The sequence below is a fragment of the Saimiri boliviensis genome, chromosome 7 (genome assembly GCF_048565385.1).
Source record: "Saimiri boliviensis isolate mSaiBol1 chromosome 7, mSaiBol1.pri, whole genome shotgun sequence".
NCBI classification, from domain to species: Eukaryota; Metazoa; Chordata; class Mammalia; order Primates; family Cebidae; genus Saimiri; species Saimiri boliviensis.
Genome location: NC_133455.1, coordinates 61,706,263 through 61,722,407, shown reverse-complemented (window position 1 = coordinate 61,722,407; position 16,145 = coordinate 61,706,263). Strand labels below are relative to the sequence as shown.

The window sequence follows — 16,145 nt, the reverse complement described above, 5'->3', positions numbered from 1 at the left end:
CCGGGCGAGTCCGCGGAGAAGCGGCCAGCGGGCGATGGAGAAAGAGAGACACCCGACGAGAGGAGGCGGGGTGGGGGAGGCGGGGAGAGTGCGGGGGCGGAGGCTGGCAGGGGGCGCTGGAAGCTGGAGCGTTCCGAGCGCTCCCCGCGCCCGAGGGTGCAGGAGGCTCTGAAGCGGCGGCTGCACCGCGGGGCCCGGGCGGCGGCTGGGGGGCGGGGGGGCGCTGCCGCCGCCGGGGGCGTCGCCGGCCTCGGCCCCTTTGTTCTCGCGCGCTCCCCCTCGCCGCCCACTCCCCTGCTGTCGCGCGGCGGCGGCGGTGGCGGCTGCGGCTCCTCCCGCCCGAGGCAGTCGGGCTCGGCGCCGGGGGCGGGAGGGGGCGGGGGGAGCGCGCCAGCCGCGGAGAGTGGGGGGCGATGGCGAAGCTCCGGGTGGCTTACGAGTACACGGAAGCCGAGGACAAGAGCATCCGGCTCGGCTTGTTTCTCATCATCTCCGGCGTCGTGTCGCTCTTCATCTTCGGCTTCTGCTGGCTCAGTCCCGCGCTGCAGAATCTGCAAGCCACGGCGGCCAACTGCACGGTGCTGTCGGTGCAGCAGATAGGCGAGGTGTTCGAGTGCACCTTCACCTGTGGCGCCGACTGCAGGGGCACCTCGCAGTACCCCTGCGTCCAGGTCTACGTGAACAACTCCGAGTCCAACTCCAGGGCGCTGCTGCACAGCGACGAGCACCAGCTCCTGACCAACCCCAAGGTAAGAACGCCCCGCGCACCCAGGGGCTCCCGGGAGGGAGGTTTGGGGGCAGCGTCGGTGTCAGACCCGGCGCGGGGAGGGTTCGGCGTGTGCTCGCATTGCTAGGAGGTGACCAGGTGGCGCAGGCTGTGCTCAAACCAGGAATTAATACATCAAGGAGCCTCAGGGCTCTTCTCTTTCGGGTGGGTTTACGCGCGGCGACCAGTGGTACCCAGAGGCTCATTTTAACACCTTTGTTGCCTGGTGTCAGGTTTTGAGGCCTCGACCCAGTCTGGGTCCTGCGCCTACCGGACCGGGTTTGGAGAAGTGCAAGGAGCCTAGAAAGTTAACTTTTCCTGCATTTTAAGCCAGTGGTTAGCGGGGATCCACCCACTCGAGCACACAGTCAAGGTCCGAGCTTCAGCTGGTCGCATCTGGAACTCAGCTGGAATGACCTTCCTTGAAAGGTCGAGGGGACCCTCTAGGTTGTGAGAGAAAGTTCCTTAGCTTTTTGCTCTACACAGACATTTTTAGCTTGGGGTTCAAAGATAAGCTTTTGTGGCTTCACAAACGACCTGGAATCAAATGTGAAATGTTGCGGGTCCATTTTGGGAAGTACAGAGGGCTCCTAGTTTTCATGAAATAGATTCTCAAAAGAGTCACCAGGGAGCCTGGTGTCCCTTTGTGTTTAGGGACAGTCAGAAATCGCCTGGAGAACAGTAAAACTTACTGAAAATAGAAAACCTTCAGTGAAATGTACCTAATATGACTTCTCTGACAACTTCTTTTGGTCTGGAAAGCAAGCAAGAAGAAAAAGAAAAAAAAAAAAAAAAAAAGATAAAACCTGGTTAGGACTCCCGGGATGGAGAGCAGGGAGAGGAAGTCTCAGAAAACTGTTCCCAGTGGAGAAAAACAACTTATAAAAAGCAGTGTCCTTAGCCTGTGAACTAATTGAGCTTTGTAGTGCACCTGGTTCTGGTTCTCTTTTTTTCTTCCCTTGATCTTTTCTACTCTCCTTGTTGCTTAACTATCAAAGTAAAGGTATGTGTCTTTTAAAAAGTTACTGACATTTTTCATTTTTTTGAGGGATCAAGCAGAAAACCAGTCCAGAAGGGAATTAATCTTGTGTACACAGGAAAACTTTCTGTTAACTGTAACAAGATATATTTGTATTAATCCAATAGAAAAAAATCTATATTAATATTGTAATAGTATTTAAAACAAGGTTACCATCACTCTGAAGTAAAATTTGTGATCTTACCTCCTGAACAGTAAATTCTTGAATTTAAGAAAATTTTAAAACATTATTTTTAAAAATATGGATGATGACTCCTCTCAAAAAAAATGCTCCTGTTGACAAATGAATATTCATTTACCTTAAAAAATATCAATAATACATAAGCAGTTACTATAGGACTAAGGATATAGAATTTAGAGTATAATGTTAGAGATCTTGAAGAGGTGATAACGTCCAAAGACAGACGTTGTAAGCTGATCCTCTTAATGCTCAGGAATTTAAAAAGAAATCTCAGGGTTTTAGAAACATCACTTTGTTGTTTTTTAGAATTAAGTCAATAATAGAATTAAGTCAAAGATAGGTACCAACCGATAGTAATGATTTAGAATTGTATGATAGTTCATCATTTAGAAGTTGTTATAGTTGGAGAAACATTGCTAATTATTTTAAGATAGTGGTTCAACACTAATAAATTTCATATCTATATCTATATATACATAGATGTGCACACATGCACACACATCAGTAAATGGCTAATATCAAAACATTGACAAATTATAATTTATTACAAAAAGACTTGCACAATTTTCAGGCAGTTTGAAGAAGGATTTGGCAGAAAAAGTAAATTGAAATCATTGGGACATTGATTTTTTAAATTGCTTCGAACAATTACAATGCTTTATGCATACTAAGATTTCTCCTCTCTCTTTTCTTTCTCTCTCTCACCTGAAAATAATCATTTTTTTCAATGCCAGTTCAGATCTTGGCAACAGTTGTTTTGAAAAAGTACCTGAACAAAATACATTTTATAAAGTAAAGTATTCAGGAACTGACAGAACTGGAGAAGGATATATTTATGTTACAGAAGTCATGGACAACATACTATCAATTTAGTCAAGGTTTTCTCAGCCAAACCAAATTATCCCTCTTCATCCAGATTATAATTATGTTGTAGCATTTATAGACCATAAGCTTGTTCTTTAGCATCACCTTTCTATTTTTGACTAAATAATGCTCAATTTAGAAATTCTTATAAGCAGTGTGATGGAGAAATTTAATGTAATAAAAACATTATGCCAGACTCACGTACATAAGCAGAATGTTTCCACAGTGTCCCTGCAATTAGACAATACCCGTTGTCCATTCCTGTTGCATCTTGGCTGCCTAGATCTTTTTTGGTTTTTTTTTTTTTTGGCCTTACTTTACCTCTTTATTGAAGGCCTAGGTTTCCTCTCTGTTTCTTTGTAGAATGTCTAGATTCCCAACAGTATCTTGAACAACCCAACCACTTTTAACCTTTTCTTCATCACCCACCAACACAAGAAACCACTTAGAAAATCACTTCTTACAAAAATAGAGTAAGGACTTTTTCCTCTCCCTTGAGTTTGCAGCATTAATTACAGTAAGAGGCAGGAGAGGGAAAGAATACATTGCAAATATAGAATTTCTTAAGCCATAAACTGCTAAAGAAGATACTGTGAGTAAATTTGATCTTTGACTAATAATTTCTTTAAAATACCTTGAGTTCCCACTAAATTTATCTTTTGAATCATGTCCTTATTGTCTAAAGCGATCACTATATCCAGTCTTGAAACAGATTATTTAAGCCAACAAATTATCCACAGGGAGATGATCTCTGTGGATTAACCATAACAAAATCTAAATTTGGGGTCAGCTTCCTCTTGCTACTATTTCTGTCACCGCACTATCTTTTCGTGACTCACAGTTGTATCTGCTAGGAGCTTTGGTTCTTACCTATGGCTGTACATTAGAGTTACCAGGGGAACTTTAAAAAGAAGTTCTTTTTGCTGGGTCCAACCCTCCAAGATTCTGATTTGGTCTTGGGTGGGGCCTGGGGCATTGGTGTTTTTTTTGTTGTTGTTGTTTTTTCTTTTCTTTTTTTTGAGACGGAGTTTCGTTCTTGTTACCCAGGCCGGAGTGCAGTGGCGCGATCTCGGCTCACTGCAACCTTTGCCTCCTGGGTTCGAGCAGTTCTCCTGCCTCAGCCTCCTGAGTAGCTGGGATTACAGGCACGTGCCACCATGCCCAGCTAATTTTTGTATTTTTAGTAGAGACGGGGTTTCACCATGTTGACCAGGATGGTCTCGATTTCTTGACCTCGTGATCCACCCACCTCGGCCTCCCAAAGTGCTGGGATTATAGGCGTGAGCCACCGCGCCTGGCCTGGTGTTTTTTAAAAGTTCTGCAATGATTCTGATATGAAGACAAGATTCAAAAACCACTGTCTTAGAAAATGTTCTCATCTGCTATGCAGGAAACACAACCTGAGAGCCAAAAAGGATTCACTATGATAAACATTTGTGTTTTCACGTTAAAAGATACTGTTGGTGCTACTGCATTTAGGGAGTTGGTATAAAAAGAGAGGGACTCAAGGAAATTCTGAAGGAAAAGTATCATATAAAATTATTGTATAAAGATTAATTTAAAACTAATTAGTTTAAATGAAATAAACTTAATTCCAGACATTTGCATTTGTGTAATTATATACATTGGATGACAAAAGAAGATGAATTTTTAAAACTGCCCTCTTGTTTTTGAGATAAGAGAGAGTGGGTGATTAGAGATAATGTGGTTATTTATTTATTTATTTATTTATTTTGAGATGGAACCTCTCTCTGTTCTGGAGTGCAGTGGGATGATCTCAGCTCACTGCAACTTCCACTTCCTGGGTTCAAGCAATTCTCCTGTGTCAGCCACCCAAGTAGCTCGGATTACAGGCATGTGCTACCACGCCCAGCTAATTTTTGTATTTTTAGTAGTGACAGGGTGTCAACATGTTGGCCAGGTTGTTCTTGAACTTCTGACCTCAAGTGATCCGCTTGCCCCAACCTCCCAAAGTGCTGGGGATACAGGCGTGAGCCACCACGCCTGGCCTATGTGTTTATTTTTATTTTGAGTTTTTTTTCCCTTCCTCAAATAATAAAAACCTAGAAACAAAAGATAAAAAGCCTCCTTCTAAGAAACTGCTACTCGGAAAGTGAGAGAAATGCAGTAAGGAGAAGAAAAACTTTAGGTGGGACTGAACAAGGCTTTAGGCTTTAAGTATATCTGCTGAAGCTGGATGTACCTAACTAGAGGACATCATGGCTCGCAGTCAACTTGGGGCTGTCCACCTCCGCTCGTGTACCCTGTCCCAGGGCACTGTCTGTAGAGGCCTGCCTGGAGTTCGTTTCTGAGCTCCTTCCTGGAACATTCAGTTTGATACATTTTGTGCTCTAGAGACATCCATCGTATCAGAACTGCATGATAAAAGGCTAAGCAGAATTGTGATGACTTCTTTGTAACCTTTATTTCTCTTGAAAAAGTGGCTTTTTGTGGTTATTTTTCCTTTGGAGATTATGTTATATAATATTTGATACATACATGAAATTCAATTTAGGAAATCCTTTTTTTGGGCATCTATTATAATGATCAAAGAACTGGGCAAGAAACAAGAGGGCATACAAAGATGAATTTGTTCATTTAACAAATATTCATTAAGTGCCTATCCTGAGCTATGTGTGCATCCAGGTGCTGAAACCAAAATAAGATCAAAACAGAGTTTCTCATGGAACTTGTATTCTGCTGGGGAGTAACAGACAAATACATTTATAATGTCATATCATGTAATGATAGGTGGATAAAGAAAATTCAGGCAGGGTAAGAGTATGGACAGTGACAGAAATAAGTGAAGGGCTCTTCTTTTGGGCAGAGTGGTCAGGGAAGGCTGCTCTGATAAAGTGTCATTTGCACAGAGACCCAAAGAACATGAGGGGATGAGCAGAGGTAGAAAGGATCTAAGTAGTGAATCATGTGGCTGTCTGGAGACAGAGTGTCCACCAGCCGAGGAAACAGCAAATGCAAAGCCCCTGAGACAAGTGTCTGTGTGAGGAACTGTGAGGGCAAAAGTGAGGTTGGACCACAGTGAACAAGGTGGATGGTGGGAAATGAGGTTAGGGTCTTAACATGATAGGGACTCTGGATTTTATTCCAAGCATGATGGGAAGCTATGTGACATTGAGTGGGGCTGAGACTTAAAAAATGCAAATGATTCCTGTCACTGCTGAGTTGAAAGTAAAATTTATGTGTATGTGTATATGTGCGCATGCATGCATGTTGACTTGTGCAGAGTGAGAGGTGCAGAGGTAAGATTGGAAACAAAGTCCAGTAGGACAGGCAAAAGAAGGTGTTGGCTTAGATCAGTAGGTAGCATTGGTAAAATTTACTCATGAATTGGATATGGGAAATGAGGGAAAGAGGAGTTGAGGATGGCTCCAAAGTTTGTGTCAAGCACAACTGGGTGAATGGTGGTGCTTTTAGTAATGGGGAAAATAAAGGAACAGTAGGTTTGAAGGCATGTGGATGAAAATCAATGGTTCAGTTTTGCATGTGGCTAACGTACCTTAAAAATGAGGATGAATCCATGAGTCTGTTGTCAAGGAAATTATTACCTGGCAGAGGAGATAAGAACACAAATAACTATCAAACAAGGCAGAACATCAAGTTCTAGAGAGAGGTACAAACATTATGATATGAACATCCAGAGGGAAAGACGGGGAAAGCTTCATGGAGAAAGAAGAATTTGGTATGAGTGAGGATGAACAGAGTTTCATCTTGGTGGTGAGGAAAGGTGGGGTGAAATGAAGAGAGAATCAAAGAAAGTAAAGTGCAAGAAACAAAGCTATGAGCTGTGTGAGTGCAGGGTGTGTTGGAGGATCTGCAGATGGACTGGTGTGCCTGGAACACAGGGCACATAGAGTGAGGTCTTGGGGGTAAGGCAGGAGAGTAAATTGGGGCCCACAGTGTAGAAGACCCAGACAGCCAGAATGGGTTTGCTAGACACTGGGAAGCCATGGTAGGAAGAATAATGTCTCCCCTCAACAACATCCACATCCTAACCCTCAAAAACTATAATTGTCTTATGTCACATAGCAAAGAGAAATTAAAGATAGAGTTAAGGTTGCCAATCAGTTGATATTTAAAATAGGGAGATTATCCTTAATTATCTAGAAAATCTCAGTAAATACAAGGTACTTAAAGTAGAAGACAGAGGCAGAAGGTCTCAGTGATGGAATGTGAGAAAGATCCAACCAGCCATTGCTAGCTTTGAATACAGAAGCAGGCCATGAGCTAAGAAAAGCATGTAGACTCTTTCTCCAAGGAAGTGGTAAAAGGCATGAAAACGGATTTTTCGCTAGGCCTTCTGTGATGATGATCACATTGGGGTCACCACCTGAGACGTTGATCAGCACTTGGTGGGGGTCTGTCCTGCAAACCCTGACTCCACAGTAGGTGAATAAATACATTCAAATGCAGACTACAGTGAACGAGTGGACTAGGGGGTCATGCACTTCCCACAGAGGGAGATTGCAGCTACACGACCCTCCACTAGCTGTTCCTTCTCGCTTTTATTCAGTATAGATTTAATGACAGAGGTTCTAGTCAAGACACTTGTGAATAATTAACATGGTTAAAAGAGTTTTTTTTATGAACGATAAAAGGTTTGGTTCTGGGGGCCAGAGCAAACACCACTAGTGGGTAATCTCCATGGTGGTCTCTCCCTAAGAGGACCATCCAGCACGAAGTGTACATGAGTAAACAAGCTAGTTAGAGTAGAGACAAAGGATTGTGGAGTAAACAGATTTAACTGGGGAAGCTTCTGTTATCCCTAATCTTTACCCTATGACATAATGCTTTAAGGTAAGAACCGGCTGCCTTCAGCCAGTTCCATTATTACAAGTTATGAAAACCTTTCCGCCTTCCAAAAGGTTTGAGACTATATCTTAAAACTTTCCCTAAAGTTTCCCTTAATATTTTGCCAGCTATCTTGAGTGAATCCCAACAGCTTTCAGAATGCAGCCTGGCATCTTGGTTTTAGCCCGGTAAGATACCTTCTAGACTTCTGACTTGCTGAATTATAAGAAAATAAATTTGTGCCATTTTAAGCCACTAAGTTTGTGTTAAAGCAGCAATAGGAAACTAATACAGAAGTCCAGGAGGTTTTTTGAGTAGGTGACTATTATGATTAGATATTTAAAGGTGTGGTCAGAATGTCTCTTTAGAAACAATCTAATTTGGGCCGGTATGGTGGCTATTACTATATAATCCCAGCCACTCGGAAGGTTGAGGCCTGTACAACTTAGTAAGATCCCATCTCTTAAAAAGTATAAAGGAAATTGGCTGATCATTGTGGTGCACACCTGTAGTCCCAGCTACTCTGGAGGCTTAGGAGGGAGGATTGCTTGAGCCTAGGAGAACAAAACTGCAGTGAGCTAAATTTATTTTAAGTATATGCTTTAGCACTTAGGCCTCAGTGACAGAACAAGACTCCATTTCTAAAACAAAAACAATCTAATCTGCAGGATGCTAGGATCTATCTGTCTGATATTACTTACCATAATCTATCTCTAACCCCCATTTGTGGATATCATTTATGAAGATCTCAATTATATTTGTAAGGCCCTCAAACGTTATGCATAAAAATAGAATCAGAAACTAAAAATCAAAAGAGATTTGTGTTGTTACAATACATATTAGTTATAATTTGGTTACAATACATTTATTTGATCACAAACTTGCCTCATTATAAAGCTTTTCATGAGTTGATACATTTTATTTATTTAAAATGTTTTGGGCACTTATTTATGCCTGAAGATGTCAAGTTTTATTTCCTTTGGGTTTGAATTTTTTTTCAGTCTTTAGCAGAATTCCATATTCAGTTTAGTTCCTAGATCAGCAGTACATTTATATTTCAATTACCATAATTACTCACAGTAAAATACTGAACAGAATAGTTTTTAACATTGCATATGTTTCCAGCCATTTCTCATGCTGTGCCTTAGGTATTCTCTATAACACATAAATTAATGTGTAAAAATTTGTAGTTATGAGTGGTAGTAATAGCCTCTTCTATTTTTTTTTTTTTTTTTTTTTAGACAGAGTTTCGCTCTTGTTACCCAGGCTGGAGTGCAATGGCGCGATCTCTGCTCACCGCAACCTCTGCCTCCTGGGTTCAGGCAATTCTCCTGCCTCAGCCTCCTGAGTAGCTGGGATTACAGGCACGCGCCACCATGCCCAGCTAATTTTTTTGTATTTTTAGTAGAGACGGGGTTTCACCATGTTGACCAGGATGGTCTCGATCTCTTGACCTTGTGATCCACCCACCTCGGCCTCCCAAAGTGCTGGGATTACAGGCTTGAGCCACCGCGCCCGGCCCTTCTATTCTTTTAAAATAACCGGTATAATAATTGCAAATCATTGTGTTTATTAAATTATTTACTTCTGTGGCCACTTTTATAAATAAACTAAGATACTTTTATTTTAAGTATGTATGTTTTCCTGAGTAGTGTAATCCAACAGATTAGGTTACTGAATGGTCTCTTTATACTGAAGCACATGTGAAAAAATACCTAGACTTGCTTTATCTTCATGTGACTTATGTAGTAGATCAAATGGACATTGAAACCTTATCTAATTTCCAGTTTTACTAGTTTTAATCTAAATATATTGCAGCAGCATATGTTAGATTTTATTGGAGAAAACTAAATCCTAGAAACTAGAAGTATAATCCATTTTATTATTTGTAATAAATATATTTATGATAGTCTTGATCAAACAATTTTATTTACAAGTAGATCTAAAGAACTGAAAACCAGACAATAATACTGTTTAGTGAGTGCTGAATTTGTTTGTAATTCCTATTTTAATTACCTTTTGTTTTAAAAATGGTAACAGAATTCATCACTATTTCTTCCAAACCCACTTCTATTCTGGAATTTTTTGTTTCTGTTAATTGTATCATCATTCTCTGGTATTAATATTTTTTATAAATTTGACTGCCACTGTCTTATTCAGTGCTATCTTTTGCTTTGATTCCTATGTCTCTTCATTGAGCTTATGGCTAGTTTGTTTTTTCCTCCAAACTAGTGGTTTTCAGAGTGTGGTCAGTGGACGGGCAGCATCAGAATTATCTGTGAACTTGTTAGAGATGCACATTCTGGCTGAGTGTGGTGACTCACACATGTAATTCCAATACTCTGGGAGGCTGAGGCAGGAGGATTGCTTGAGACCAGGAGTTCAAGACCAGCCTGGGCAACATAGCCAAGACCCCATCTCTAAAAAGTAAAAAATTAGCCAGACATGATGACACACACCTGTAGTCTAATCAGGAGGCTAAGGCTACTTGCTTGAGCCCAGGAGGTCAACCACTGCAGTCCAGCCTGGGGAACAGAGCAAGACCCCATCTCAAAAAGGAAAAGAAATGCACATTCTCGGTCTCATCCTCAACCCACTGAATCAAAAACTCCACCTGAGTTTCAGATTTAGTAGTTGTATGTTGAAGTTCAACAATATATAGGGATGGTTACTCTGATTTTATGTTTACATGTATATAAAAAATATATATATATATATGATTTACACAATAGAAGTACATAACTAACTACCAGGCAACCAGGTGGGGAAAATGACAGAATATAAAGTAAGCAGTCCAAAAAGAAGGCAGCAAAAGAGAGAAGACAGCTAGGTGTGGTGGCATGTCCCTGTAGTCCCAGCTATTCTAGAGGCTGAGGTGGAAGGATTGCTTGAGCTCAGAAGTTTGAGACCTGTCTCGGCAATGTTGCAAGAACCCCCACTCCTTCTCTCTCTCTCTCTCTCTCTCTCTCAAAAAAAAAAAAAAATTGTTGGGAACTATGCAGAAAGGAAAGAGAAGAGAGAGAGAGAGAGGAGTGTAGGCAGACAAAACAAATTTTGAAATAATTATGTATTAAATTTAAACCTGAATATATAAGTAATTACATTAAATGTAAGTGGACTACTTTAATTAAAAGACAGAGATTGTCAGACTGGAAAAATCAAACTCAGATATATGCTGTTTTCAAGAGTACCACATAGAATATAAGGGCACAGAAAGGTTGAAAGTAAAAATACACACCATTGAAATATCAACCAAAGGCTGGGCATGGTGGCTCATGTCTGTAATATCAGCACTTTGGGAGGCCATGGTGAGTGAATCACTTGAGGTCAAGAGTTGAAGACCAGCCTGGCCAACATGGTAAACCCTGTCTCTACTAAAAATATAAAAATTAGCTGGGTGAGGTGGCTCATGTCAGTAATCCCACCTACTCAGGAATCTGAGGCAGGAGAATTGTTTGAACCTGTGAGGTGGAGGCTACTGTGAGCCGAGATTATGCCACTATACTCCAGCCTGGGCAACAGAATGAGACTCTGTCTCAAGAAAAAGAGAAAGAAAAAAGAATACCAATCAAAAAAGAAAACTGCAGTATTTATGCTATATGAAGCATAGACATTGACACACAAAAAAATCTGTTGCTAGAAATAAAAAAGATCATTTTATAATTAAATTTATCAGCTATTGAATGGAGTACTTTAACAGGAACCTAATAACAAGGACTTGAATAAAGCAGATACTAATTTTTTTTTTTTATTATTATGTTTTAAGTTCTGGGGTACATGTGCTGATCATGCAGGTTTGTTACATAGGTATACACATGCCTTGGTGGTGGTTTTCTGCATCCATTGCCCCATCATCTACATTGCGTATTTCACCAAATGCTATCCCTCCCCAATACTCCCACCCACTGCGGTTCCTCTCCTAGCCCCCCAACCCCCAGGCCCCAGTGTGTGATGTTCCCCTCTCTGTGTCCATGTGTTCTCGTTGTTCAACACCCACTTATGAGTGAGAACATGCAGTGTTTAGTTTTCTGTTCTTGTGTCAGTTTGCTGAGAATGATGGTTTCCAGTTTCATCCATCTCCCTGCAAAGGACATGAACTCATCCTTTTTGTGGCTGCATAGTATTCCATGGTGTATATGTGCAATGTTTTCTTTATCCAGTCTATCATTAATGAGCATTTGGGTTAGTTTCAAGTCTTTGCTATTGTGAACAGTGCTGCAATAAACATACGTGTGCATGTGTCTTTATAGTAGAATGATTTATAATTCTTTAGGTATGTATCCAGTAATGGGATTGCTGATTCAAATGGTATTTCTATCTATAGATCCTTGAGGAATTGCCACACTGTCTTCCACAATGGTTGAATTAATTACATTCCCACCAACAGTGTTAAAGCGTTCCTTTTTCTCCACATCCTCTCCAGCATCTGTTGTCTCCTGATTTTTTAATGATCACCATTCTAACTGATGTGAGGTGGTATCTCAGTGTGGTACTAGTTTTCTTTTCTTTTGTTTCTTGTGTAAATGTCTGAGATTGTAGGCTGTCCATGATGCTGCACCATACCCAGGGTCCCACTATCTTGTTGCTTTACCATCCTTCACAGTGTTTTTCCTAACTTGAATCATTTCTGCTTACTAGGCAATATGACAGGAGAAAGAGAAAATAGAGGGTATACAGCTTCCTTTTTAAAAAATTGAGATAGAAGTCACATAAAATCTTTGACTTCTTAGTGTGCACGGTTTTTAGTAATTCACAGAGTTGTTTAACCATCGCCACTATCTAATTTCAGAATATTTTCATCACTCCCAAAAGAAAGCCTATACATATTGATTCTCATTCCTTATTCCCCCAACTTGGTCATGATATTTAATTCTTTTTGTAGATTTCTGGATTTTGTTTGCTAATATTTTGTTGAGGATTTTTGCATTTATATTTATAAGGGATATTTGTCTGTACTTTTCTTACGATGTCTTTGTCTGATTTTGGTATCATAGTAATAGAATGAGCTGGGAAGTGTTCCCTCATCTGTTTTTTGTTTTTTTTGTTTTTTTTTTTTTTTTTGGAAGAGTTCGTCATTATACACCATGATCAAGCGGGATTTATTCTAAGAATGCAAGTTTGGTTCAACATGGTAAAACATATCAATGTAAGATTACTAGCATAAAGGACAAGAAAACCATAATTATCGCAATATATGGAGAAAAAACATTGACAAAATTCAACAATCCTTTCATGCTAAAAAAAAAAAAAAAGACAACAATAACAAATTAGGCATAGAAGGGAACTTACTTAACCTAAAAAAGGAAATCTATGAAAAACCCACAGCTAATATTATACTTAGTGATGAAACATTGAAAGCTTTACTTCTACGATCAAGAAGACGACAAGGATGTCCACTCTTGCCACTTTTGTTCAACACTGTAGTGAGAATTCTAGCCAGGGCAGTTAAGCAAGAAAAGCAAGAAAAAGAAATAAAAGGCAACCAGGTTGGAAAGGAAGAAATAAAACTGTTTTCAGAAATCACATGATCTTATGTATAGTAACTCCTAAAGACCTCCCCTAAAATTTATTAGAGCTAATAAATGAATTCAGCAAAATTGCAGGATACAGTATCAGTATACAAAAATTATATTTTTATGAACTAGGAATGAACAATCCAAAAACAAAATTAAGAACACAATTCTGGCTGGATACGATGACTCATACCTGTAATCCCAGCACTTTTGGAGGCCAAAGCAAGAGGATCCCTTAGCTCAAGAGTTCAAGATCACCCTAGGCAACATGGCGAAACCCCATCTCTACAATTTTTAAAAAGTCAGTGTCATGGCATGTGCCTATAGTCCCAGAAACTTGGAAGGCTGAACTGGGAGTATCTCTTGATCCTGGGAAGTTAAGGCTGCAGTGAGCTTTGATCATGCCACTGGACTCTAGCCTGGGTAACAAAAAAGAAAAGAAGAAAAGAAAAACAGAAGACAATTCCATTTCTAATGACATCAAAATAAAATACCTTGGAATACATTTTATAAATTTAACAAAAGTGTAAGACTTATAACCTGAAGACTACAAAGCACTACTGAGAGAAATTGCAGACTTAGATAAATGGAAAGACATCCTTTGTTCATGGATTGGAAGACCTAATATTGTTAAGATAGCAATATTCCTCAAGTTCAGGCATCCCCAAACTACAGCCCGTGGACCGCATGTGGCCCCCTGAGGCCATTTATCTGGCACCCCACCCCCCCGCCACACTTCAGGAAGGGGCACCTCTTTCATTGGTGGTCAGTGAGAGGAACATAGTATGTGGCGGCTCTCCAACGGTCTGAGGGACAGTCAACTGGCCCCCTGTGTAAAAAGTTTGGGGATGCCTGCTCAAGTTGATCTACAGATTCATTACAATCTCTAGCAAAACCCCAGCTGGATTTTTTTTTTCTTTTTGCATAAATTGACAAGCTGATTCTAAAATTCATGTGGAAATGCAAGAGAACCATAATAAACAAAACCATCATGATAAAAGAGAACAAAATGGAAAGGTTCATATTTCCTGAGGTACGCTGGAGATATTGCAGATTTGGTTCTAGACCACTTCAGTAAAGCCAATATTACAATAAAAGAGTCACACAATTTTTTTTGTTTCCCAGTACAAATAAAAATTACATTTACACTATACTATATTCATGTACAGTACCATTATGTCTTAAAAATGTACATACCTTAATTTGAAAATGTTTTATTCCTAAAATGCTAATGGTCATCTGAGCCTCTAGAAAGTCATAATCATTTTGTTGGTGGAAGTGCTTGCCTTGATGTTGATAGCTGCTGACTAATCAGGGTGGTAGTTGCTGAAGATTGAGGTGGCTGTGGAAATTACTTAAAATAAGACAGTGAAGTTTCCTGCATCAACTGACTCTTCCACAAAATATTCTTCTGTTGCATGTGATGGTATTTAATAGCATTTTACTCACAGAACTTCTTTCAGAATTGGAATCAATCCTCTCAAATTCTTCCACTGCTTTGTCAACTCAGTTTAGGTAATACCTAGGTTCATTGTTGTCATTTCAACAATGTTGACAGCATCTTCACCAGAAGTGGAGTCTATCTCAAGAAACCACTTTCTTTGCTCATCCAAATGAAGCCTCACTTGTTCAGATTTCATTATGAGATTACAGCAATTCAAGCTATACTTCTAATTCTAGTACTAGTAGAATAGCAGCAATTCAAGCTATACTTCTAATTCTAGTAGAATATCTTCAGGCTCTGCTTCCCCGCTCCCAAAGAAGGAGTCTCGCCCTGTTGCCCAGGCTGGAGTACAGTGGTGCGGTCGCAGCTCACTGCAACCTCCACCTATGAGTTCAAGTGATTCTCCTGCCTCAGCCTCCAGAGTAGCTGAGATTATAGGCCTGTACCGCCATGTCCAGCTAATTTTTGTGTGTGTGTATTGTTCATAGAGACAGGTTTTCATCATGTTGGTCAGGCTGGTCTCAAACTCCTGACCTCAAATTATCTGCCTGCCTTGGCCTCCCAAAGTGCTAGGATTACAAGCATGAGCCACCATGCCCGGCCTTCAAACTCCATTTCCAATTCTAGTTCTTTCCTATTTCCACCACATCTGCAGTTATTTTCTCCATTGATGTCTTTAACACCACAAATCGTCCATGAGGGTTGGAATCAACTTCTTCCAAACTCCAATAATGTTGATATTTTAACCTCCTTTCATGATTTGCTAATGTTCAAAATGGCATCAAAGTGTTTAATCCCTTCCAGAATTTTTTTCATTTACTTTGCCCAGACCCATCAGAAGAATTACTATTGATGGTAGCTATAGCTTTATGAAGTGTTTTTAAAATTTTATTTATTTATTTTTGAGATGGAGTCTTACTCTGTCGCACAGGCTGGAGTGTAATGGCATAATCTCAGCTCACTGCACCCTCCACCTCCTGGGTTCAGGTTCTCCTGCCTGAGCCTCCTGAGTAGCTGGGACTACAGGTGCATGCCACTACACCTGGCTAATTTTTATATTTTAGTAGAGATTGGGTTTTGGTATGTTGGCCAGGCTGGTCTTGAACTCCTGACCTCAAATGCTTCACCCTTCTCAGCCTCCCAAAGTGCTGGGATTTTAGGTGTGAGCCACTGCACCCAGCCGAAAGTGTATTTTTTAAATAATAAGATGTGAAAGTTAAACTTACTCCTTGATCCATAGGCTCCAGAATGAATGTTATGTTATCAGGCATGGAAACAACATTAATCTCCTTGTACATCTCCATCAGAGCTCTTCATTGATGAAGTGCGCTGTCAATGAGCAGTAATATTTTGAAAGGAGGTTTTTTTCCTAAACAGTAGGTCTCAACAGTGGGCTTTAAATATTCAGTAAACCATGCTGTAAACTGATGTCCTATCATCCAGACTTCCTTGTTTCATTTCTAAAGCACAGGCAGAGTAGACTTAGCATAAATTTTAAGGGCCCTAGGATTTTTGGAATGGTAAATAAG

At 40.3% G+C, this 16,145-nt stretch overlaps 1 protein-coding gene across 1 annotated transcript in view; it reads left to right on the top strand.

Moving 5' to 3' along the window:
* Nucleotides 1-342: 342 nt before the first annotated feature.
* KCNMB4 (potassium calcium-activated channel subfamily M regulatory beta subunit 4) overlaps nucleotides 343-16,145 on the top strand; it is a 74,151-nt gene continuing 58,348 nt past the window's right edge. Inside the window, exon 1 of the mRNA XM_003927794.4 lies at nucleotides 343-749. Coding sequence (XP_003927843.1) covers nucleotides 414-749 — 336 coding nt within the window. The 5' untranslated portion in view covers nucleotides 343-413. The remainder of the gene's footprint in view (nucleotides 750-16,145) is intronic.